General features: G+C 43.9%; 1 protein-coding gene across 9 annotated transcripts in view; it reads right to left on the reverse strand.

Moving 5' to 3' along the window:
• The window catches only part of Sptan1 (spectrin alpha, non-erythrocytic 1), a 69,280-nt gene that overhangs the window by 38,551 nt on the left and 4,312 nt on the right, over nucleotides 1-26,417 (reverse strand). For all 9 annotated transcript variants that reach the window (XM_085835054.1, XM_085835060.1, XM_085835057.1 and 6 more), the window contains exons 2-17: nucleotides 17,391-17,630; nucleotides 16,055-16,180; nucleotides 12,952-13,092; nucleotides 12,492-12,638; nucleotides 9,914-10,047; nucleotides 9,671-9,815; nucleotides 9,284-9,438; nucleotides 7,712-7,847; nucleotides 5,044-5,145; nucleotides 4,102-4,239; nucleotides 3,358-3,468; nucleotides 2,407-2,484; nucleotides 2,142-2,297; nucleotides 1,729-1,933; nucleotides 555-736; nucleotides 1-183 (exon numbers count right to left, since the gene is read on the reverse strand). The exon at nucleotides 1-183 is cut by the window's left edge and continues 61 nt beyond it. In XM_085835054.1, the coding sequence (XP_085691180.1) occupies nucleotides 1-183; nucleotides 555-736; nucleotides 1,729-1,933; nucleotides 2,142-2,297; nucleotides 2,407-2,484; nucleotides 3,358-3,468; nucleotides 4,102-4,239; nucleotides 5,044-5,145; nucleotides 7,712-7,847; nucleotides 9,284-9,438; nucleotides 9,671-9,815; nucleotides 9,914-10,047; nucleotides 12,492-12,638; nucleotides 12,952-13,092; nucleotides 16,055-16,180; nucleotides 17,391-17,627 (2,376 nt within the window). In that variant the 5' untranslated portion in view covers nucleotides 17,628-17,630. The remainder of the gene's footprint in view (nucleotides 184-554; nucleotides 737-1,728; nucleotides 1,934-2,141; nucleotides 2,298-2,406; nucleotides 2,485-3,357; nucleotides 3,469-4,101; nucleotides 4,240-5,043; nucleotides 5,146-7,711; nucleotides 7,848-9,283; nucleotides 9,439-9,670; nucleotides 9,816-9,913; nucleotides 10,048-12,491; nucleotides 12,639-12,951; nucleotides 13,093-16,054; nucleotides 16,181-17,390; nucleotides 17,631-26,417) is intronic.

Here is a 26,417-nt window from a genome sequence, read left to right on the forward strand (position 1 = left end):
ATCCCGGAAGAGCTGCTGCAGACGAAGAGAATCTGCCAGCTTCTGCTTCCGGGCCACCATGGGTTCCTTAAGGGCCTCATAGCGAGCCACAAGGGCCTCTTGCTTCTTCTTAATGTTTTCAGCATCAAAATGGCCAGCATCTTGGAACTGGCGGGCCTGAATTGTGATGCCATCAATTCGATCCTGGAAAAAGGAGGGTAAAGTTTGAGAGACTCCAGAGACTCTGTTCTGCACCTCTCCAGCCTGTTACTTGGGGATGAGGATTCATCAAACACAAAGAAAATGTAACAGTGCGAGTCCTACTCTCAGAATATTTGTCCTGCCAGGGCCCCCTCACTTTAGGCTCCCAGAGAGCTCTGAGAAAAAACACTGAGCAGAAGCACAGTGCTCTGTAAAAGAGCCTCATAGTTCATTTTCCCCCAATAGTATCCCCTTAGAAAGTTCAACATGCATCTTTCTCCCATTCAGCACTGCCCTGCCCCTCCATAGGTGCCCACTTCGCACACAGCACTGCCCTGCCCCTCTCTAGGCCCCCGTTTCCCACACAGCACTACCTGGTGAGCAGCCACATCCGCCTCTAGCAGAGCATGCTTCTTCTGGAGGTTCTGGACATTAGTGAGGTCTTTACCATAATCATCTGAAGCCAAATGACCTTCAACTTCATACAGCCACAATTCAATGTCTTCAACATTTCGATTAAATTGTTGCTGCTGGTTGGCTTCTCGGAGCTTTATTCCTGTTCAGTAAAGTGTGACCACATTTCTGTTGGACAGCCCTGACCACGAGCCACGGTACCCCAGTGAAAGATTGCGGTCAGAGCTTAAGTCAGTGTCCAGTTTTACTAACCAGTGAAGGAAAACCTCTAGAATACCCTCTGCTCTATATTCTACAGACTGAAATGAAGGCTGTTTGGTAAGCAGCTTTACTTCCATGAGATACTATCTCTGGCTCAGAGTTAAACTGTGATTTTTTTGGTTTGTTTTTCCAAACAGTGTTTCTCTGGCTCTTCTGGAACTCACTCTGTAGACCTTGGAAATCAGAGATCTACCTGCCTTTGTTTCCTGAGCACTGGGATCAAAGGCGTGCGACACCACTGCTTAGCTGCCGAACTGTGATTTTAGGTAGGAAGGCTGTTAGTCTCTACCCAACTACTGCTTTTAATCAGACTTTCCAGATGATCACAGTACTAAGAACCCGAGCCAAATAACCCTGATAGAACAGTAACTCTTGTTGGTTTTTTTGAGGACCAGCCTCTTTTTTTAACGATTTACTTATTTATTTCATGTATGTGGGTATACTGTTGCTGTCTTCTGGGAAGACAAATGGTTATGAGCCACCATGTGGTTGCTGGGTACTGAACTCAGGATCTCTGGAAGAGCAGTCAGTGCTCTTAGCCACTGAGCCATCGTTCCAGCCCCAAGCAATAACTTTTTTATTTTTTCTGAGACAGGGTTTCTCTGTGTAGCCCTGGCTGTCCTGGAACTCACTCTGTAGACCAGGCTGGCCTCGAACTCAGAAATCCACCTGCCTCTGCCTCTGCCTCCCTAGTGCTGGGATTAAAGGCATGCGCCACCATCGTCTGGCTCAAGCAATAACTCTTAATAACGAAGTTATCACCCTACCTTTCCTGGGTTGTGTCTGGTCCTACCATGCTAAGCCAGAGAGGAGTGTTTTGTTTCCCAAACATTCCTATCACCAACCACTTTTCTATCATCTATTTTCTCCTACCTTTCAGTTCTGTGGCCTCTAGAAGTTTCTTCCACAAACTGATGACCTCATTCATACGAGCTGCTACTTCTTCCTTGGCATAGTGGTTGACATCTATTAGCTTTTGCCCAGCTTTCTCTAGGGCATCAATCCGGCTCTGGTTTGCTGAAAGCTCAGCCTCAAAAGCCTGATGCTTTTGGACTTTCCCTTGCAGGTTGGATGGATCCTGCGAATCAAAAAAAGAAGAGGGTTCTGCCTTGAACCGGAGTATATATAGCTACTTCACACTCATAAAACAGACGATTTATGCTAACTAGTGTGGTTTGTATGACCTTCTTTGTGTTTTTTTGTTTTTGTTTTTTTTTTAGCTCCAAGTAGTTTTTGCAAGCTTTAGCTTACTACACAAGTACTAAAGGAAACACTGATTTTATTACTTTATAAGCTTCATCGGTGGCCGTTTTCATCTTCTCGTTGACCCAACTTTTGAGCTCATCAGAATCACGGAAGAACTGCTGCAGATGGAAGGAATCAGCCAGCTGTGCCCGGCGATGCATGGCTCGCTCATGAAGGGCATTTCGGCGGTTCAGGAGCTGTAAGATAGATCACATGACTCTACATTATAGTCCCCAAAAGGTGACTGGCCTGACTGAGCTGCATCAAGTATCATAGAAAGGAGCATGACATGCCCAGGGAACTCACAGCATCTCGTCGAGTCGCTACATCTTCCATTGCGTAGTGGTTATTTTGGATGAGTTTGGTTGCAAATTCATCAAGGGCCTAGAAAGGAAGGCAAGAGTTGTCACTGTGAGCACAGAGCACTAGCCTGGACTATGGAGAACACATCCTAATCTTTCAATCTCTCTCTCAATCTTTCTCTTAATCAATCTCTCTTCAAGACAGGGTTTCCCTGTGTAGCCCTGACTGTCCTGGAAATAGCTCTATAGTCCAGGCTGGTCTAGAACGCAGAGATTTACCTGCTTTTGCTTCCCAAGTGTGGGATTAAAGGCATGTGCTATGAAGCCATGCAAAAACACCCAACACCCTAATCCTCTCTGTCCAGGTTTGCCCTGTGACATACACTTACTACTGGGCCCAGGTGGCTGATTATGTTTACCTACAGATTTACAGGCATGTCCAACCTGTGGCTCATAGGCTGCATGTACCCCAGGATAGCCATGAATTCAGAGTAACATGAAAATCCTAAACTTAAAATGTATGAGATTCTATTGTGATTTTGGGGGGAGTGGGAAAAGTATCCAGTTCTCAAGAGTAAGCTGCACAGACATGAACATCACTGTTAAGTGGACATGCCTGGAAGACTGCTTGATTCTATATCACAGGATCTCGACTGTTCATTCCTCAAGTCTACAGATATGACCTGCTACTATCTGAGAACCTCAAGAGTGTCAGATGTCAGTCAACAGTCTTCGTATCCTTTCTACTAGGGTAGAGTCAAGTCAGAGGTATATCTTACTCTCGGTTTGCATTAAGCAATTGATTCTGCTCTATAAAGTGTTACAAGTGCAAGATGACACAAGGTTGTCAATGTGAGGTCTCACATAATCCTGGGAGTGCCCTGCATGAACCTCCCAAGCCTCTCAGAAGGGGACTCAGTTTACTCAGTGGATGACAAGACAAGAAGGATCTTACTGTGATTTTTTCTTCCTGGGCACTGAGAGATTTTTCAAAGTCCTCATGCTTCTTCAAAAGAGCTTCCACACTGTCTAAGGAGTCTCCCAAGTCTTCATTTAGCAGGAATGCCTGGAGAGGAGGAAGCAAGTGTGAGGGACCAGAGGCTTTCACTCACCTACAGCCTGAAAGCAGAAGCAGAGTTGGGCAAAACACAGACAGAAAGAGTCTATGGCCTGAGGTCACTATTGAAAAGTCTAGTCTTTTTGGAATCTCTTAAAAATCAGTCAGTAACACTGGGAAAGAATACTTACTATATATTCTATCAAACAGTTTTCATATAATTTCCTCCTTTAAATGGGGAGGGTATTGAGACAAGGTCTCACTATGCAGTGCAGACACTCTTTAACCCTCTAAGGTAAGGAGCCCAGCTGGCATCAAACTTGCAACCCACTCGCCACAGCCTTCTTAGTGAAAATGCAAACAGGCACCAATCCCACCTCTCACATAGCTCTTACAACTTTTCATCCACTCAGGTTACACACAGGGTTAAACTCTCATGTTTAGAAATCGTTTTTGTACTGCACAAATCTTTTCTAAGGGCCTTGCTGACTCAGCAATGACAAAGGCAGACAAAATTAACCTGCCTTTTTCACTCTATCCAAAACTGAAATGGCTCCAACGTTCTGAGACACAGTCAACGTCCACTGGAGAAGCAGGGCATGACCCTCCCGGCTCCCTGGCTGGGACTGCAGTACACATTACCTCCTGCTTGCTCATCCAGTTGTCCACCTGCTCAGTGTCACGGTAGAAGAGCTGCAAGTCCATGCACTGCTCATACTGCTGCCTCCGAAGCTCCCACAGCTCCAGCAGGGCAGTTCTTTCCTCTGAGAGGACGCTCAGCTGGGGGAAGGGGAAGCAAAGTTACCTTTTACCTTCTGGGAGACGCAGAGCTTTCCAGAACAGTCTACTCCTCATGCTAGACTTTAGGCATTTCTCTATGCAATAGTACTTAATGTACTTAAGCTTATCATAGGAAATATAGAAATACTACAGAGTTGGCATGTGTGTGCTATCCATAAGAACCCCACCTTGACTAACCTAGAATTTACTGTCAGATTACCATAAACAATCTGCATGAAATTGTCAAGGTGACTGAGAGATAGATGAAAGACTGCAAGTGAAACTATGTGAAGAGGACTCTCAAATGAGAGCTGCAAATGTGTGTGCACAAGTGTTTGAGACACTTTACAATAATCTGTCTCCTAGTCATACCAACTACTAAAGCAGACTCTCTGCAAAGTCCTTGTAGATTAAGGAATGTGTCATACATACTTGAAAAAAGTCTCTTGGTCCAATATATTACATACATACATGCAAATGTACATGTGCACACACATATATACAACGCCTCTCCCCCAATTTTGACAGGGTCTGTACAGTCATACAGTTTGGAGCTTGCTATGTAGACCACACTGACCTCAAACTCACAGAGATCTACCTACCTGCCTCTTCTCTCTAATGCTGTGATTTAAAGGTGTGTGCCAATATGGCCAACCACATATCAAGAAAAAGCTACCCTTTTGTGCCAGACTCATGGGCTAAGAAATGTTCTTACTTGACGCTAGGACCCTAACTAGCCCCAGAGATACAGCAGCACTCTCTAGTCTTACCCTTCCCCTTAAAAGCCCCTTTTAACTACCTTACCTTCTCCCTCACTTCATCTGAGGCATAGTGACTAGCCGCAAGCAGAGCTTGCCCAGACTCATCTGCAGACTTAAAGCTATCTTCATGAGCGTCGATCTCACCCTGAAGAGGAAAAGAGACAGCATATTTCCAACATTTTTGGTGGAGCTGGGAAAACAACACCAAGTTGTTGAATTTTAAATAATTTTCACACGTGAGACTGCTAAGGAAAGAGAGAGAGTGGAAAGGTCAGAGTTTCCTAGCTCCCAGTTTAAAAATAACATAGGGACGGGCGTGGTGGCGCACCCATTTGATCCCAGCACTCAGGAGGCAGACGCAGGCGGATTTCTGAGTTCGAGGCCAGCCTGGTCTACACAGTGAGTTCCAGGACAGCCAGAGCTATACAGAGAAACCCTGTCTTGAAAAACCAAAAAGGAAAAAAAAAAGAAATAATATAGGAAAACAACTAGCTGCCAACTGAGAAAGGCGCTGTGTGTATGTTTGTGTGTGTATCTGCAGGCCACATGTCATTAATCAGGTGGCCACACAGACACAGAGACACAAGCTCTCCTACTTACTTTTCATTTTCTTTTTTGTGCCATATGAGTTTGCTTACTACAATTTTTTAGTACTTATACAGTGAGAAAGGAAGTCCCTTCCTTTTCTGCCATGTTCCTTAAAGCCTCCCCCTTTTGGACTTAGCTTATTCATTACAGATACTCACAGTTTTGTTGGGCTTTTGGTAGCATTGCATTGAATGTCTACATTTATAAAAACCATCCCTTCAGCCTTGCACTACAGAAGTAATTTTTTTTTTTTTTTTTGGTTTTTCGAGACAGGGTTTCTCTGTATAACTCTGGCTGTCCTGGAACTCACTTTGTAGACCAGGCTGGCCTTGAACTCAGAAATCCGCCTACCTCTGCCTCCCGAGTGCTGGGATTAAAGGCGTGCGCCACCACGCCCGGCTCAGAAGTAATTTTATTTGATCAATCTGTTCATCTTTTTCTAATGTCTTTGAATAAATATGTTTTTTATTTGTTTGTTTTTTGAGAAAGGGTTTCACTGTGTAGCACTGTGACTTTATAGTCCAGGCTGTCCTGAAATTTAAGAGATCCACGTGCCTCTGCCTTCCAAGTGCTGGGATAAGAGAGGCCTGTGCCACCACACCCAGCCTGTCTTTTTGGTTTTTGTGATGGTATCTTGCTGTCTAGCCTTGGTTGGCCTGGAACTCAAAGATTCACCTGCCTTGCGAGTGCTAGTATTAAAACTGTACACTTTTAAACTTTTGTGAAGTTGAGTGCACACCTTTAATACCAGCAGCAGGAGCAGTTTTGAGTAGAGCAGTTCCAAGCCAGCCAGGACCGCACAGAGAACCCTGTCTGGAGGAGTGGGGTAGTCAGGCTGAAGAATTGCTCCTGTCACTGTCCTCCATTTGTCTGACTCTGCTGGTTCCCTTCTTCTGTATGTCACATGCACTGTGTTACCTGCCTCTACACCCCTTGAGATCTCTGCCTTTTATGGTCCTGCTTTACTTTCATACTCCCCACCCCTACACACACTTTTTTTTTTTTTTTTTTGGTTTTTTGAGACAGGGTTTCTCTGTGTAGCCCTGACTGTTCTGGAATTCACTTTGTAGACCAGGCTGGCCTCGAACTAAGAAATCTGCCTTCCTCTACCTCCCAGGGGCTGGGATTAAAGGCGTGTGCCACCACTGCCTGGCACCTTAAACACACTTTTAAGCCTAGATTATTTACAAGAGAGAAAACATGCACTGTCTTCAAGTCTGCTTATCAAGTTTTACAGCTTTCCTCAAACAACTTACAAAGGCTTTCCTGTCAAGTACCTTGTATTTGCTACCACTTTCTTATCACTACTCCGTGAACTTTTTAGGAAGAGTCAATGTTTTATGTATGTGCATACCCATCTGTGTACACAGGCAAGAGGTTAACACCTGTGTGTTCCTACATCAAATCACCGGCTTACCTTTGAGACAGAGTCTCTGGCTCAATCAAGCGCTCACTGATGCTAATGGGCTGGCTGGTCAGTGAGCCCTGTGATCCTACTGTTTCCCCCTTCCCAGCACTGGGATTACAGGTAAGCTTAACAGGCTACTGTTAGTGTGAGTACTGGGACTGAACTCATGCTCTTGTGCTGCTCTTAAGGCACTTTACCAGTTGAGTCACCTCCTGTTCCCAAATAATAGTCTTCGACATAACTTACTTTGGTGAAGTACCAAAATAAAAAACAAACAAAAAACTAAGTTATTTGAACTAACAATAAAATTCAATAGACTTTTTTTTCTTTTCTTTCCTTTTTTGAAACAGTGGCTCTTGCGGTACAGCATAGCATCAAACCTGTTATGTAGCCCAGTCTGGCCCTGAATCCCTGATCCTTCTGCCTTTATCTCCCAAGTCCTCAGTTTAAAGTTGTGCACCATCAATTATCGTGCTAGACAGACGTTTTTCAGACAGCACAGAGGGGCATGCAAAGAAGCAGCACCTTTAAGGAGAAAAGACTTGCCTCCCTCTCTGCCTTCATGGATAATATTGAACCCTGCACCAGAAGCAAAACCCACAGCAGACTACAAGAGGGAGATGACAGTTCTGACTACAGGGCTCCCAAACAGCGGAGTCCTGTCTTGCTACATGCTAATGCCTTCCTTCAGTTGTAGGAAATCCTGAACTCTTACCTTGTGCTCTTGATGCCTGTCCAGCAGGGCTTCAGCACCAGCCACATCATTGGCCAGTTCATCTGCATTGATGAGGGCTTTCATTTCAGTTACCCAGCTTGTGAGGTCACGGAAGTCAGCAAGAAAGCGCTGAAGCCTTGGGAAAATCAAAAGTATGTCACATCCAGTGGTGGTCTCAGGATAAAAGATGGCTTTCCTAGACATTTGAATTTTGTTCTCAAAAGTCAACAATGCAAACCCTAGTCCTGGGAAAGGAAAAATTCCATAACTTAAAGGAATTTTTCATCGGAAGGCAGAAAAACAGGTTCTGCTGTTTGGGATGTGATGGCCTCATCTTGTGTCACATGTTTTTTTGCTGTCGAGATAGGGTCTCTTTCTGTTGTCCTGGCTTGTCATTACCATTGACTAGCATCTGTAACTTCCTTGTTATATTCTCGGCCAAATCAAGGTGAGCAAGAAGTGATCTCTACCTTTCCAGTTCATTTACTGAGTTGTAACAGGCTATTCTGCATGATACTGACAGCTCTGAGGTATTTTGATTCTGTCAGTCAAAGTAGAAGAGTAGACAGAATTTATAAAGTTATAAATAATATACACACCAACTACACTCTGCAAAGCTGTTAGTCTCCATAGAATGTTAATGTAGATCAGGGAAAGCTACTACTTTCTTATTGGTTGTAGAGGGATTTTAATCAGCAATATGACTGTTCTGATCACATCTATGTCTGTGTGATCTGGTTGGGATTCAGACACACCACACACTTTTAGTCCTTCTGGCTGGAATACAGACATACCCTTAGTACACACCTTCAATCCCAAACAATGACGTCTAATTGAGGGGAAGACAAAGTGATGAATCAAAGAAAGAACTGAGAGAATCAGTCAGACAAGCAACGCCCAACTCGCAGGACAACAGAAAGGAAAGGGAGGCTATTTTAGAGCAGTGCAGGGAGAGAGTCGGTCAATTGGGAGTCAGTGCAGTGAGTACAGTACAGTGGAGTTAAGTTCATCTGTGAGTTCAGTGCAGGTTCAGCAGAGGCAGTTGAAGTCAGAGAATAAGAAGGAACCAGATTAGAACAAATTGTCAGAGTTAGTTTGAAGCTAAGTTGAACAATTCAGTGGAAACCTGAGAGAAGCCAGATTGAATCAGTCAGCTTGGAGAGGAGTTTGACCCAGAACAGCTGAACTATACCAGCCAGCCAAAATTCAGAAAGATCCAGAAAGGCTGAGCTCATTCAGCAGTAAGCTTCCAAGATGACAATTAGATTTGGGGAGTAAAAGTTACTCTTATGGGGGTGGGTGGGTGGATGAGTACCCTCTCAGAGGCAAGGGGATGGGGAATGGGGTGAAAAACTCTGGGAGGGAGGATTGAGAAGGGGGGCAACATTTGGTAACACGGGGGCGGGGGGCAACATTTGGAATGTAAATAAATAATAATAAATAAATGTTACTTTTACAATTGGTGATTCCTGGCAGGGTACAGATATATTCTTGGTCCCTAAAATTGACCCTCTGCCTCTCTTGTACAAGAGTCAAACTTTGACTGCTGAGCACCAAAACATTATTTGTTACCTGTATGAGTCATCAAGCCGTGCATGTCTCTCTGCTGCCAGAGTTCGGATCTGTTCCCAGTTGGTAATCAGCTCCTCTCGCTTCACCTGGATCTGGCTGGCACTCAGAGGGTGTGACTGTTGCAGGCGGTCAGCCTCAGCACACAGGGCTTTCACCTAGAAACAGATTCTATCAGCATCACTCTACCACCATGGCTAACATAATCAGTGGTTTTCAACCCACCTTATGGCCGGGCGTAGTGGCACACACCTTTAATCCCAGTACTTGAGAGGCAGAAGCAGGCAGATCTCTGAGTATGAGGCCAGCTTGCTCTACATAGTGAGTTCCAAGACAGTCAGAGCTACACAGTGAGACATGGTCAGAAAAAAACAAAACAAACAAACTCACCTTGTCCTCTAGAGCAGCAAGATCTCTCTCCAGACCCTCGTGCTTTCGAAGCAAAGCTTGAACACTTGCTAAGTCTCTGCCGAAGTCATCAGAGGCCATTAACTGCTCTTTCTCCTTAATCCAACCAATGGTCTCATCTACATCCCTGCAGAAGTCAACCAGTCAAACCAGGTATACAGCTGTCCAAGTGCACTGGGAACACCACAGAGTCCGAGCTCTGCTTTGTTCTCACAGCCCTAGTACCTGTTAAAGCGCTGGACCTCAGCAGCACCGAACAGCTTCCCCTGCCTTTGAAGAGCCAGGCCTTTCAGTCGCTGCCATGCTGCATTCACCTCATCCTGCTTGGTCTTAATCAGCTCCTCTTCCGGGTGCTGCTCCTACACAGGGAAGAGAATGGGCTGATCTGCCTGCCACCGGTGGCCTCTACAAGTTATTCTGGGCTTGGTTCAGGAGCACAAGTTAGTCTTCCCAACTGTACAGAAGCTGGGTCTGTGCTAATAGGAAGGGAGCTAGCTCAAGAAGGCATCTTCTTTGAATAGACTTTCTATTCCTTGGAGACTGTGCTTAGCCTGTAAAGGGTTATAAATATCAGTACCAGTTTTTGTTGTCGTTTTTTTCTTTTTGAGACAGTCTCAGTATATGACTATGTTATTATCTATATTATCCCTGGTGGCCTGGAATTTGCTATATAGACCATGCTACATAGTGATATACCTGCCTCTGCCTCCCAAATGTTGTTGTGCCTATGCCTGTCCAATACCAGATATTAAACACACTGGGGATGATAGAGAGATGGTTGAGCGGTTAATAGCCTTTGTTGGTTTTGCAGAACACTGAGGTTTGGTTCCCAGTGGCAACAGTGCTCACAATTATCTCTTAACTACAATTTCTTAAGTTTCAATGTCCTTTTCTGACCTCCATGGTAATCAGGAATACACAGGGCACACACACATAAATGCAGGCAAAATATTTATACCCAAAATGAAGTAAAAATAAAAATTTCAACAAAAACAGACACACTGGGTCTAACGTAATATAACTTCATCCATGCGCTCCCATCTATTTCAAATTCTCAAAAAAACTAGCATTTCAAGTGTCTATGAGGCGGCTAAGTACGGCTCTTAGGGTCCAGAGTTTATTCCTAGAAGTGGACAGGAGACAACTTGTTAATAAGAACTCCCCACCCCCATGTACATTACAGAGCTTTGTTTTCTCTTAGCCAGAAAGAATACATGCAGGTCAGGTTGAGCATTTGAGTGCTGAGGCTCGGCTTGGCCGCTCCTGCCTAGCAAGCCTTTGTAATGGCTTGGAACTTGAAGATGACACTGGCTCTCTACAAGGACAAGATGCTACTGTGCACTTCTGGCTATCCTCTCACTCACTCACCAAAAAAATGGAAAATGTATTAGCACCAAAGACCTGGAAATTTAAACTTTGAACTCCTTCAATAGACTCCTTTCTCCCCCACCCCCTGCTTCCAATGGCTAGATTTTCTTCAGAGCACATTGAATGACAGTGTAGTAGATGATGACCATATGAAAACAGCTCTCATGTAGGCAATGGGGAAAGGTGGCATTCCCATCCCATCCTCCTCTTTTCTCCTTTTTGGGTTTTAAGAAAGAGTACCAGTAGCCTGGCTAGTCTTGAGCCCACAATCCTCCTGCCTCAGCATCCCAGTGCAGGGAAACAGATGTCATCACACCTAGTTGTCTCTGTCCCTCTTAAGGACCTCCAAAGCTACCAATGTAGAGCTCATTTATTACCAAGTCCTTCTAGAGGCCCTCAGAGCCCAGAAAAGCTTCAGTAGGAAAGAAAGGAAGAGCTATCACTACTGGTGGATGCCTGCCAGAATTAGGTAGGAATTTACTACCACACCTTGGTTCAAGGTCTGAGGAAACCCAGAGGCAAGTTCTAGAAGCCCAATAAAAGTTCATTCTGCCCAGCCCAAAAGTGGATGAAGAAAAGAAACCAAATGAATTCTGCCTGTCCTGCGCAGGGCCACAAGTTAAAAGTGTGCTCGTATCTAGGAACAGTCAGAATGGAGCTTTACTTACACCCAGCCAGGACTTTTAAGATACTTATAAGAGCTACTTATAAAACGTGTTTCTTTAGAAATCACGGAGCTCTCAAAAAACAAAAAAATAGCGGGGCGTGGTGGCACACGCCTTTAATCCCAGCACTCGGGAGGCAGAGGCAGGCGGATTTCTGAGTTCGAGGCCAGCCTGATCTACAAAGTGAGTTCCAGGACAGCCAGGGCTATACAGAGAAACCCTGTCTCAAAACACCAAAACAAAAAACAAAACAAACAAACAACCCCCTCAAACAAACAAACAAACAAAAAATTAGGGATCACAGCTGGGTATGGTGATGCACTTCGGGAGGAGGCAGGCAAATAAATATCTGTGAGTTGAAGGCCAGCCTAGTCCACAGATAGCCAGGAGTAATAGAGATACCCTATCTCAAAAAAGAAAAAGAAAAAAAGAAAAAAAAAAAAAAGGAAGAGAAATTAGAGATCAGACAGGGTGGGGCAGAGATTATGAGTACCTGCTGCTCTTGCAGAAGACCCAGGTTCAGGTTCAGTTTCTAGTACCCACAGGGCGACTCACAGCCATCTCTAACACTAATTCCACTGGATCTGACACCCTCTTTAAGCCTCTCTAGGCACCAGCCACACATGTAGTGCATGAAAAAGACTTACATACAAAATTAAACCAAGGTGACCCATTACCTTAAACCCCTGGATGAGACAAGTTCCCTTTCACGGGACACCCCAGGCCACCCCTGCTGCGGTGAGCAGCACACGTCAGTATCTACTTCTCACCTGGATGAGTTTGGCAGCAAACTGGCTCACTTCATTAACTCTTTCTTCATGAGCAGCCAGATCAGTCTGGAACTCTTCAAACTTCTTCTGTAGCACCTCTACATGCTCCAGGTCCTGGCCCAGCTCCTCAGAGGTCACAATTGCTTCCTATTCGGGGACAGAACCAGCTCCACTCAGCCAATAGTCAGATAACAAAGGTTGCCACGAAGATATATTAGGGCTGGGACCACATTCACTTTAGTGGACAATTCTCTGTGTAGTTCTGACTTCTGTCTTCTAAGTGTTCTCCTTCAGAGATTTCGGGTTTACAGAATAAAAGGTTCCTAGGGCAGCTGAGTCTCCCAATCCTACCCTCCATCTCATCTAGGGCTGCAACTGCACTAACACTGCCTCTTAAGGCAGACCACAGGGAGACTCCTTCCTCTTGGGAGGGCCTAGCATACCTGCCCTGGAAGCATACCTTGTCATTGATCCAGTCCATTACATCCTCACACTCCCGCAAATACTGCACCAGCTTCTGTGCCTGCAGCAGTTTGATTCCTTTCTCCCGCATCTTCTCCAAAAGCAGCTCCCACTGCCGGTGCAGCTCCATTAAACGTGTCTGCAGATTAATAGTCAGACCTTGAAGCCAGGCATGGTGGCGCATGCCTTTAATCCCAGCACTTGGGGATAAAACTCACATCTCATTTGAGTTTTATGCCAGCCTGACCTACAAAGTGAGTTTTAAGACAGCCAGGGCTTCACAGAAGAACCATGTCTGGAAAAAAACAAAACAAAAACCAAAACCACAAAAGCCAGTAAGGTGGCTTAGTGCATAAAGACTCTTTCTTGCCACCTGAGGAGGTCACAGCCAAAGGAGAGAACAGACTCCTGAAAATGTCGTATGACATGTACACTGCAGTGCATACTCCTATCTTCCACTCTCTTACACAGTCTCTCTTATATGGTAACAAAATTAAAATGAACAAGAATTACAATGTGAAAATCTTGGGGTAACAATCAGCTCTCAAATGGCTCAGAAAAGGCCTTGTAGAGCCTTATGGTGCCATGAGATGTGTTCAAACCTCATCCCCACACAGTAGTCACAGGGCCCAAAGTATTCACTTCCCAGCATCATTGGGTGTTCACAGCAAAGACCTAGTAAGGACCTAAGAACTGAGGGAAGCTAAAAAAGCATTTTAAACTGTGTGCTGTGTTCTAATCCCAGCTTGGGGCCTTGATTATGGCCACCCCATGATTCTGGAAGTTTCTGGGTAACACTAACAGGCAAAGTTGTCTCACACAGGTTCAAACACAAACAGAAATGGAATCTGGGATCCACCCATGCTGAGATGTCACTCCCAGCAAGAGGAAAAAAAAACCTCTGAAAGCCAGGGGGACAGTCGGCATTGGGTGGAGTCTCTTACAAACAAGGAAGAAGGTTTCCCCAGGAGAGAGAAAGCTGTGAGAATGAGAGCTCACACAGTTCACTGCACAGCGCCATGACTAGAGGAAAAGGCATAACAAGTCAATACTCCACCTACTCGGATGTGAGACCCAATGTGGGTGGCGGTGACTATGGGGCGCCAAGCTGTCCGGTATGGTGTGAAAGTCTAAACCAGTAACAAGACAGGTTATACAGGACACAGACACAGCCTTCTACTCCACCCATTTTCCTATCTGCTAATGCTGCCTGCCAAACTAATTTTTGGGACAAACTTCCAAGGCAGGTCAGCACGACTATAGGAACTGTGAGCTCAAATAGTAGGTGACAGAACTCTTAAGAACAGGCTTACAGACTGGACAGACCTTACCCTCAAGTCCACTGTTCAACCACACAAATCTCATTTTCACAATCAAATCACAACTCAGATGCTCGCATAACTTTCCCAGCCCTGAGAGTCAAAGAAAACCCAGTTACACAAGCTGCCGACAGCCCAGGAACATGAGCAGGCAGGGCAGCAAGAGCAGTTAAGAAACACCAGAACTGACTGGGTTAGAAAGAAAGCCTGGGTCTGACTCAAGTGACTTCTCAACATAGGCATAAGCTAGCAGTGGGAGCTTTCAGAGATGCACCAACAGGAACATTATAGAAAGAATGATGACAGGCACGGGATACAGCAGACTGTGCCAGAAAAGAGCAGCACCGTGAAACCCTAATTCTCGGCTGTGGAACACTGGGCGGGTCACACAAAATTCTCTACGCCTTAGTATGTCTACCCTTCTGTGACAGAGAAATAGAAACCTTGCAAGTTTATGAAAATTATAAACATCAGCCAAGTGTCTTGCGGTACCTTACTAGCTACTACTAGCAAGTTGACAAATGCTAGCTAACAGTGTATATAGTTACTGACAAGCTCTCAAAATGGGGCACAAATGAACTCAGCTTTGGATACTCCGGCTCCCAAGATGATTCCCAAAAGTCAAAACACTTAAATCTGTTTCTCCTGGGCCTTTCTGTAGCTAGGTTATACTACACAGTCCCATATACCCCAGGAAAACGTCTATTCAGAAGTAAGAAGCCAACTGACTTCATTTACCTAATAACGATGGAAAATACTTGTATTTAATTGAGAGATGTATTACACTAGCCAAATGAGTTCAATATAATTAATCAGTTGGTCATAGGACAACCAGCACTCCCTTTCCTTAAAATCATTACTAATAATTAACAGTTCCTAGCTGGACATGGTGCTGCACACCTTTAATCCTAACACTCGGGAGGCAGAGGCAGGCTGATCTCTGTGAGTTTAAGGCCAGCCTGGTCTACCAAGCTAGTTGTAGGACAGCCAGGGCTACACAAAGAAACTGTGTCTTGAATTTAAAAAAAAAAAGAAAAGAAAAAAAAATGCTTAGATTCATCCAAAAAGTCAGTAAAGTTCATTCCAGAACACCCAGAGCACATAAGACACCAGCAGGGCAAATATGGCACAAATGTCTTTGATGAAGTAACACATACTATAATCTCAGCTTTTGGGAAACCGAGACAAGAGTTGAAGCACAGCTAGATCCTAATACAAAGAAAGAAAACAAAACATACAGACAAACAAGAAGTCTATGTATCAAGGGGCTTCAGAGATGACTTAGTGACATATATATACCTCTGTTAGAGTACTGAGTTCAGTTCCCAGTACCCACACAGGCAGCTCACAACCACCTCTAACTCCTGCCTCAAGGAATCCCAGCATCCACTGAGTCTGAGTGCTCACACACAAACACATATAGAATTCAAAACAGAAACTAGTTTTAAAAAGGGCATCCAAGATAGGCCAGATAAGGGTATATCTTTGAGAAAATCAACATGGCAAAGAGAAAAGTGTACTCTCTCCCTAAATACTAAATATTAGTATTACCAACCTTCTTTAACAAATGAACATATGCTGACTCACTCTACTGCAAGAATACTAATACTGTTCCTACCACACACACAAACCCTGGCTTCCAGTCTTGCTTTCAATCATAATAATATCTGGCTTGTGGATTTCACTAGGAGATGTAGTGTCTCGAGTATGGAAAAGCTGAGCTTTTAAAGTGTTCACGCTCCTGCAGGGGAGGCTTTCTGACCAGATAGTACTCCTACTTACCCGGATGGTTTCAGATGCAAAGTGCCCTTCAGAAATCATCAAGTTTCCTGTCTCGTCCAGCTTCACAATGGCTCCTGAGTTAGCCTGTACTTCAGCTTCAAAGGCTTGGTGCTTCTGCAGCTTTCCCTGGTAGTGGAACACAAGTAAGCCCCAAGTGTTACCATACAACACTCCTCTTGTCCCCATACCAAAGGTCCCTTGTCCTCATTCCCATCTGCTCTAGTGAGGGAGGCAACCACTCAAATACAAAGGCTATGTATCTCTACAACCCTGGCCTGCGAGCACTTTCAACATGGCAGGTGCAAGACACTACAGAATATTTAAATTTATTGTCTATGGAGAAGCAGTTTTATCTAGAGAAACAGGACCACACTTAGTTTTCCTAGCTCTCAATGTTTACCCTGGTTTTTTTTGTTTTTGTTTTGTTTCTGGTTTTTTCGAGACAGTGTTTCTCTGTGTAGTCCTGGCTGTCCTGGAACTCACTCTGTAGACCAGGCTGGCCTCGAACTCAGAAATCTGCCTGCCTCTGCCTCCCAGTGCTGAGATTAAAGGCGTGCACCACCATGCCTGGCTTCATGTTTACCTTGTTTAATTCAGTCATTCACATTCTACTTGCTTAAACCTTACCTACATTTCATTCATTCATTCATTTAATGTATACAAGTACACTGTTGTTCTCTGTAGACACACCAGAAGAGGCAGGCAAATCTCTGAGTTTGAGGCTAGCCTGGTCTACATATTGAGTTTCAGGGCAGCACAGGAAGACCCTGTATCAAAAACTAAAAATCCGGTCTGGAGTGGTGGCACACGCCTTTGATCCCAGCACTTGGGAGGCAGAGGCAGGCGGATTTCTGAGTTCGAGGCCAGCCTGATCTACAGAGTGAGTTCTAGGACAGCCAGGAGGACTACACAGAGAAACCCTGTCTCGAGAAAAACACCCACCCACCCCCCAGAAAAAGAATTATCCGTTTAAAGTTGTGGTTCTGAAGCTGTGTGGTCAGCAAGAACACCAGAAACACAGATATTCACATTATGATCCATAATAGTAGCAAATTAGAGTTATAAAATAGCAACAAAAATAATTTTATGGTTGGGAGTCACCACAACATGAGGAACTGCAGCATTAGGAAGGTTGAGAATCACGAGTTTAAAGTATGCCGAAAAGAAAACCTCATGCTTGAAAGCCACTCTTACTCCGCCCCAACCGCTCATATGTTAGAGTCTTCTCAGAGCACAGAGTTGGTCTTTACAGTGTGTCTGACTTACATTATAGCTACCCAATCTTTTTTGGGCCCCTGACTTTTGAGAGGCAAGGACTGCTGGTACTCAGACCTACCTGCAAGTTGGTTGGATCTTTGTAGTTCTCATCAGATGCAACTTGAAGCTTCTCCTGAATCCACTTCTCCAGCTCCTCAGCATCTCTTTGAAAAAACTGGAAGCGATAGGAATCCTCCAGCTTCTGCCGCCGCAAGGTAGAGAGCTCCTTGAAGCGGTGGTACCGATCCAGGACCTGCTGTCGTCTCTCCTGGATGTCTTCGGCTGTTTCCAGCACTTTGACCCCACTTGGATCCATTTTCTGAAAAGACAGAATGACCGCAAATAAGCTCCACAGACAAGATATGTAATGGAATTAAGCTCTCTAAAGGAAAGGAATCAGAAAATCTAAGCAAACTATGAAGTAGCCTCTTCCAGGGAAAAACCCCATATGAACAATAGTTATTTCAGCGTCTTAGGCAACCCCTGAAGGGTCAAAATGCACAGGCTGAGACCCATTGAGCTGTTTATTCACTCCTCACGCACCTCCTACTCTGGCTCTTCAGAGGATGGTTTTGATAGCAACAAAAAGTGAAGTAGTTAAAGTGAAGAGCTAAGGGGCTTCAAGATTCAAAGGAAAGATTGATATTTGAAGAATTCATAAATGTTACTCAAAACAAATCTTTTCATCTTGATTTTGAATTGTAGATGTCGGAATTACTTTTTTTTAAGTTTTTTGAGACCAGTGTTCTGTGTAATCCTGGCTGTCATAGAACTTGCTCTATAGACCAGGCTGGCCTCTGCCTCCTGAGTGCTGGGATTATAGGCATGTACAACCACCATCAAGGTGACTTTTTTAAAAAGAGAGGTGTCGTGTCACTGCTGGCCACTTGTTATGTAATTACAGATAACCCTGAATTTCTGACCCTCCTGGGTGTTGAGTTTACAAGAATGTTCTACCAACACCAGGTTTTATGCTGTACTGGGGACCACACCCAGGGTCTTGTGCATGCTAAGCACTTTAACAAAATTGAGATATATTTCCCACCTCTAATTTACTCTCATTTAAACCAGCTTTCCTATTTGTCACAGAAACTGTGAAGACTGGTGTAAATTCACTAAACCCTAATTTTGTTTTGTTTTTGTTTCTTTTATATATGTGAGTACATTGCTGTTTTCAGACATACCAGCAGAGGGCATCAGATCCCATTACAAGACCTCTGGGAGAGGCTCTTAACTGCTGAGCCATCTCTCAATTCCCTAAACCCTACCTCACGTTAAACATGCAATTTTCTAAGCAAATTGCCAAATTTAATGTCAAGGAGAGAACTTTACCTATTATGTGAGAAACAAAGATAATGCTACTTAGATCTTATAAGAATTAAGTCACATGGGAATAGAGAACAACAGTAGAGCAACTGCCTAGCAAGGTTATCAGTTCCATGCCAGCATCAAAGAGAAAAAGAAACCATTTTATACTCTAGTCATTTAAGACCACAGGAAAAATAGATGTAATTTTATATAAAGCTTCTAAAATTCAGCAATACATGACCCTGTATAATACATGACCTTTCCTACTATGCTTAGAGTGGCTAAGAATGGCAAGTGACCTTTCCCTCTTTAAAAGTACAGTCTTTAGCATATACCCATCAATCAACTGATTTCTCAACACCAATGAATTTCTCTCAGGAGGCTGAGGCGAAAGAATGGAGATTTCAAGGCTATCCTGAATCCCAGTCAGATGCTTCAAAAAGCAAACAAGAAGAGCTGGAGAGGGCTCGGAGGCTGACTTACGAGCATTAACTACTCTACCAGAAGAGGCAGGTTAGGGTCCTAGCACCCACATGGCAGCTCACAACTACCTATAACTCCAGTTCCAAGAAATTCAATACATTCCTCTGAATTCATGGACACCAGGCACAAACAGGTACACATAAAAAACAAACAAGGGCTGGTGAGATGGCTCAGTATACCTCACACGGCTGACAATCTAAGTTAGACGGCTACAATCTATATAGATATGGGAGAAAATCAATTCCACAAAGTTGTCTCCACATCCCCTCATCACATACACAATAAATACTCACAGCCTGTGCTGGGAATAGTGGCCCATGCTTGAAATCTAAGCACTTTGGTGGGAAGAGGCAGAAGGATTTGAAACAAGTTCAGAGCCAGTCTGGCAAACATAACACTAGGCCCACACCTAGGCTAGAGTGAGACTGTGTCAAAACAAAGTACAGTCTTCAGAGGGGATCCTGAGTACATTATGTAGGGCAGATGACAGTAAGGTCCCGTCCAGATCCTATTCTAAGAACTGTGTAAAAGGTAGAAAAACTGTGCTACCGGCAATACTTGGGAGCTTTTCCCTTGTCCTATTTCCTGCTACTGCAGGACGAGGGAATGTCTGGCAGGCTCGGGATTGAGATGGAAACCCTTGAAGGTGCTGCCCACACCCACAGGAAAGAATGCTCGGTGAGAACTGTGTCCACCTTTACCAGCTTCAAGGACTGTTCTGATGAAGATGGTACCTTCCCGGGAAAACCTGAGGTGATTTTAACTGTAGCACTGTGTCTTTCAGATTATACGCTATGGAGTTACTTGTTTGGTGGTCTCATTTCCATGGTACAGGACATCTACCACTTGAATACTAAGCAGCACTCCACCACTGAGCCACAAACACAGGTGGGTGCATGTATTATATGTGTGCATATGTGCCTCCAAGTGTACAACTTTGTCAGACACTTTCCTCTATCTTTTTAAATAAAACATCCAGTGCATGAGATGGCTCAGCTGGTCAAAGCATGTTGCTGCCAGCCTGATGATCACAGTTTGATTCTCAGGATTCGAATGACAGGAGAGAACCCACTCTTACAAGTTGTCTGTTGACCTCCATGCACACGGTGGCACAGGAGCACCCCTGGACATAACAAATACATATATGTAATAAACATCTTAAATATATATACATTTATTATTATTATTATTATTATTATTATTATTATTATTGGATGGTGGTAGTAAGAAGAGGTAAGAAGGGAAAAAGGGAGGGAAGGAAGGGTACAGACCACAGCTCTTAAAAGCACTGAGTCGCCGGGCGTGGTGGCGCACGCCTTTAATCCCAGCACTCGGGAGGCAGAGGCAGGCGGATTTCTGAGTTCGAGGCCAGCCTGGTCTACAAAGTGAGCTCCAGGGCAGCCAGGGCTACACAGAGAAACCCTGTCTCGAAAAACCAAAAAAAAAAAAAAAAAAAAAAAAAAAGCACTGAGTCATCTCTCCTGCCCCATCTTACCTTATTTTCGGACACACGGTCTCTTCTTCATTGAAGCTGTAGCTTACTGACTTGACTTTGCTGCCCAAACAGCTCCCCTTCTACCCAACTTGAGTCACTGGAGCACAATGCTATGCCTAGACTTCCTAACAATTGTTTTACCCTGAGCCACCTCCCCAACCAGGAAAGAAGTCCTTCTCTAAAACACAATTCTCTAGAAAACTCCAAAGCAATTTTGTTTTTAAACTCCTCATGGAGCTGCAGATGACTTTTAACATTGGATTGTCCTGCCTGGGATTAGATATGCCTGGCTTGTGCATAATTTTTTTTGCCTAGAATGTCCCATCCCTTCTTTCCCTGGGAAGTCCTACAAATACCTCAAGATACATAGAAATAAGTATGTTCCATGCCCTATCTACCCCCTGCCCCATCTCTGCTGCACTACACTGTAAGGAGCAGAGCACCTAGACCTTCCTCCTGGTGAGCAGATACCTACTGTCTGAAACTCCTAGTTCTGGTGTAAGGGCAGTTAAGAGTGCTCATTTAGTCTGTTTCGGGGTTGGGGATTTAGCTCAGTGGTAGAGCGCTTGCCTAGCAAGCGCAAGGCCCTGGGTTCGGTCCTCAGCTCTGGGAAAAAAAAAAAAAAAAAAAGATAAAATTTAGTTTGTTTCCTGCTTTCCTCTAGTTTGTGTACTGCAGCAGTGAAGAACTGTCCTGCTGAGAAGGCTCCTAGTGTCTTGTGTGTGTGGAACCACGGTCTCTGATTTGTCTGTATACTGTTCAGGTCAAAATTAGAAAAATGTCTTAGGTGGACGAGCTTTAAGGCCAAGCCAGGAGATAAATATAGAGACAGGCTGAACTGTGAGTGGAGTCCCACCTAATTTCCTGTACCCTGACTGCTTCTAGCATCAGGAAGTATTTACAGACATAGCGTGTTCTTACTGTGTTCCAATATCATGCTCTGCTCAAAGAAAGTTTAGACTCCCGTCTACAAAAAGTGGGTAGGAATGATAGCAGGTTACATGGGGGAAAGAATCCAGAGACTGGGAAGTAAAAACTCATCTTCAGTAGGAAATTTGGGGATCTAACCAGGAATGTTAGTCAGGACTATCTAATTTTTCTTTTCTGCTCCTAAGGTGAGGAAGTCAGATAAACCATAGGTGAGAAGGCCATCTTAATAACTACCCACTCTGAAGTTGGACCAACGCCTGTGGACATTACCCTTACTTTTTATGTTCTTAAACTGAGTTTGCTCTGCTGTATATATTGTTAGCTCTCTTGGTATGGTAACAAGGATTGTTTCTAAACATTTAAATGTAAAAAAGGCAATTTGAAAGAAATACAACTTTAAGCCAGGTATAATGTAACATGCCTATAATCCCACCACTTTGAAGGCCGAGGCAGGGGCTCTCCTAAGTTTAAAGCTAGCCTGGTCTATATAGACTAAGTTCTAGGCCAGCCAGGACTACATAGTGAAAACCTGTCTCAGAATAAACATATATGCTATTGACTAAATGACCAAGCAAATTCACAAATTCATTTGCAAGGAGTAGGGTTGGGGGCTGGATAACAGTTCTCTTTCTCCATATTGTAAAACTACTTCTAAGGCAAATGTTAGATTTGTGACAAGAATGACAAATAATCTGCTAACTAAAGATACTCAACTAGGTACCACCAATCAGTTGGGCTTCACAGAATGCTCCTTACTAAGGAAGCCAACTTACTCTCTTCACTACTACAGGCTGACTTCAGATAAACAACTCACAAGACACAGCCCTGTACCTCGGTAGGTAGGTAAACTGAAAACAACTACCTGTCAACTCTTACAATGGCCTTCAAAGTTCCTTAAATTAAAAACCTATCCAAGTTGGTGGCACATGCCTTATGATCAACACTGAGGAGATTAAGAGAGGCTGCTTTCCAGCTGGAGACCAGTCTGAGCTATCCAGTGAGACCTCCCCTCCCCCATCCAAACAAAACAAAACAAACCCCGGATGGTTTATTTATGCATTGCCATTGTCTTTAACCACAGGAAATGGTAAGGGGGGCAGAGGAGAGCAGACAGTAGTAGTGCATGGCTTTAGTCCCATTACTCAGGAGGCAGTTCAAGGCCATCCTGGTCTACAGAGGGAGTCCTAGGACAGCTACACAGAGAAACCCTGCATCAAAAGACCAAAACAGGGCTGGTGAGATGGCTCAGTGGGTAAGAGCACCCGGCTGCTCTTCCGAAGGTCCAGAGTTCAAATCCCAGCAACCACATGGTGGCTCACAACCATCTGTAACAAGATCTGGCGCCCTCTTCTGGAGTGTCTGAAGACAGCTACAGTGTACTTTACATATAATAAATAAATAAATCTTAAAAAAAAAAAAAAAAAAAAAAAAAAAACCCAACAGGGCTGGAGAGATGGAGTTAAGAGCACTGACTACTCTTCCAGAGGTCCTGAGTTCAGTTCCCAGCAGCCACATGGTGGCTCACAAACATCCGTAAAGGGAGTCTATGCTCTCTTCTGGTTGGTGTCTGAAGACAGCGGCAGTGTATTCACAGAAATTAAATAAATAAATCGTAAAAAAAAAAAAAAGGAAAAAGAGGAAAACCATACAATGATTATTTAATTTGCTTGCTCACAAAACTTCTTTTTTTTTCGAGACAAGGTTTCTCTGTGTAGCCCTGGCTGTCCTCGAACTAAGAAATCGGCCTGCCTCTGCCTGCCTCCCGAGTGCTGGGATTAAAGGCGTGCGCCACCACGCCCGGCTACAAAACTTCTTAATAAGCATTTTCTCCCAGGAAGATATAGCTATAATGTGGAATAGTAACCATACTAAAAAGAGTTATTGAATGATACCGTGTCTTCAGGACTTAAGTGTAAGTTGTTTGTCTGGTCTATTACAAAAATTCACATTTTAAAACTCATTTAACTGCCAGGGAAATCACATTAGCAGCTGAACCTTGAAGCTCAGAACAACCCAATCTACTGAAAGGGTGAGGCTGAAGGAATGAGTTCAAAACTAACCTGAAAATTCCTGTCTCAAAAATGATGGGGGTGGGGGTGGGAATTCTAGGGAGAGGTAGCTTTCCCTGCTACAGTGCTTGCCTGGTATGTGCAAGGCCCTACGTTCAAGCTCCAGTATAGGGGTTGGGGATAATATCTGGAAGCAAGCCTGTCTGATGGACCAAACATTCTCCATCACAATACTGAAGAGTCCACCTGAGCCTCTCTGCATGGGCTTATTAGCCTGCTGCTAGTTAGCAAACTGCCCCTACCAAAACAGGAAGACCATCCAGACAGTACCCACTGAAGTTAACCGACCTAAAAGGCTCTCTTTGTGGACCCAGTGAAGTAGAAAGAGTCAATTCTATACCAAGTACTTTGGTCAGGCAATAATGGACTTTTCTTTCCTGCAGTAGATCAGCTTACGTCAGAAGGTGGGACCTCTGCCAAGGACAACTGTCTCTCTCTACAGAGCTGGTCGTATGAAAGTCACCACCTCACTCCCACTGCAGATTTTTTACTTATGTTACTGAAAATGATTATTCTCTTCACCCGGTAGACATATTTAGTTGCAAGAATTTCCACTTTCATTTCACTCCTAAAACAATCATTGCTAGACAACATGAAAAAAAAATTAAATAAATACAAAAACTACTATTACCCAAAGATATACACCCTCTCACCCAAAATTATGTCAGCAGTACTGAATTTCTGGGACTCTGTGTGTACCAAATTCCTCCCATGACTGAAGCTGCATACTAAAAGAACCCTACCCCTGCTCTTACAATATGCAGCAGTCTGATAAGGCATACTCCAGAGAAGGTTCCAGGCTGTGCCTAACCTAATGAGATTAGCACCTTTAAGTCACTCGGAAGGAAGAATCTGGGAAATGTGCCATTAAAAAAAAACAATCTCTGCCCGGCAGTGGTGGCGCATACCTTTAATCCCAGCATTTGGGAGGCAGAGGTAGGTGAATTTCTGAGTTCGAGGCCAGCCTGGTCTATAGCGTGAGTTCCAGGACAGTCAGAGCTATACAGAGAAACCCTGTCTCGAAAACAAACCAAACCAAACAAACAAAATCTCCAAACTTACCAATCAATTTGTTGCACTAACTACCTAAAAACCACAACAGAGGGGTTGCCTAGGAGTCAACCAACCGACAGTTTATCTCCAGACTGCCAATCAACTCAGATTTTTGAAAATTAAGTCCATGTACAACATTGAATAAATGAGGGAAAACAAAATGTTCTCTGTATTCTTTGCATGTTTAAGAACAGTGCTTCATTTAGCTGGTCATGGTGGCATTTTTAATCCCATCATTTAGGAGCCAAGGGCAGGCAGATCTCTAAGCTCGAGGCCAGCCTGATGTACACACAGAGTTCCAGGGCAGTCAGGGCTACAGAGAGAAATTCTGTCTCAAAAACCAAAACAACGGTATGTGAGCTGATCTCAGGAGATCAAACAAGAATTATAGCTATGTCCTCTATTGTAATGAACACAAAGGACATTCTTACGATGCTGACAGACCTCATGGGTTCTTTTTATTTATTTATATTTATTATTTTTTAAATTTTATTTTATGTGTTCTTTGCTGTTTTGCCTGAATGTATGCCTGTGTGAGGGTGTCAGAAGCTCTGGAACTGGGGTTACAGATAGGTGTGAACTGCCATGTTGCTGATAGGAATTGGACCCAGGTCCCTCAGAAGGAACATCCAATGCTCTCCAGCCCCAGATCTAGCTGATTCTAAAGGTATGAAATTTAACAAAAAAAAATCCGGGGGCTGGTGAGAAGATGGCTCAGCGGGTAAGAGCACTGACTGCTCTTCCGAAGGTCATGAGTTCAAATCCCAGGAACCATATGGTGGCTCACAACCATCCGTAACGATATCTGATGCCCTTTTCTGGAGTGTCTGAAGACAGCTACAGTGTACTTACATATAATAAATAAACTAATTTTAAAAAAAAAGGATACAAAAGAAAAAAATCCAAAGATACAGTAAGCTTAAGAATGTCTCCTCCTCATTCTTAACACAAATTTATTTGTACACATTATCAACTGAGCTAGATTCTCTAAACAGAGACTTAAATGAGTATCTTTGTTTGCCAGGCCAGCCAAATGCCAAGAAACAGCTGCTTGAGGCCCTTCTTGGTACTTGGCGAATTGTAAGATGCTTTCACTAATCTATAAGTAGTTACATGCCACTATGTATCTACAGTAGGAACATGGAGACACAGTGGGTAGGAATCACACTGTGCTAAGAAACAGGCTATGGATAAAAACATTTTCTAACCAAAGGTCAAATGCTTTGGACTCCACAAATCTGGCACCTGTAAGTGAGTGGTTTAGGACAGCCTCACACACATTTCCTAGGCACTTCAAGAAAAGAAAAAGTCATGTGAAGATGCAAGTCTTTGCTTTTGCTTGTGTTTAAAACCACTGAAACATGCTGAATAGCGTGGAGGAAGGAGGGCTTGGCATCGGTTTGCTCTACAAACTTTGTTGTAATCACCCAAGGCAAAAGCTCACAAAAATCAGTTTGGGTTTCGTTGCTTAGTCAGGGCCCAAATGTGCAGAACGGACAATAGCTTTTCTCTGTGGCTTATGAGGCCAGCGTTTTTTGAATCTCAGATTTGCAAAGCAAGAGGACTAACATCCAGATTTAAAATGGCTTGCCGGAGAACACACTATCAAAGAACTGGTTAGCACCTACAAAGCTGTGTACTAGCTGATTCTCAGATCAAACAAACCAACTGGAAACCAGCTGAGCTACAGGTTTTAGTAGCAGATAGGACAGCAAGCAGAGCAGTAGACAATATATAAACAAGGCTTTTGGCATGAATGAATGAATGA

The sequence above is a fragment of the Mus caroli genome, unplaced genomic scaffold (genome assembly GCF_978045245.1).
Source record: "Mus caroli unplaced genomic scaffold, Mus_caroli_1 scaffold_2, whole genome shotgun sequence".
NCBI lineage: Eukaryota > Metazoa > Chordata > Mammalia > Rodentia > Muridae > Mus > Mus caroli.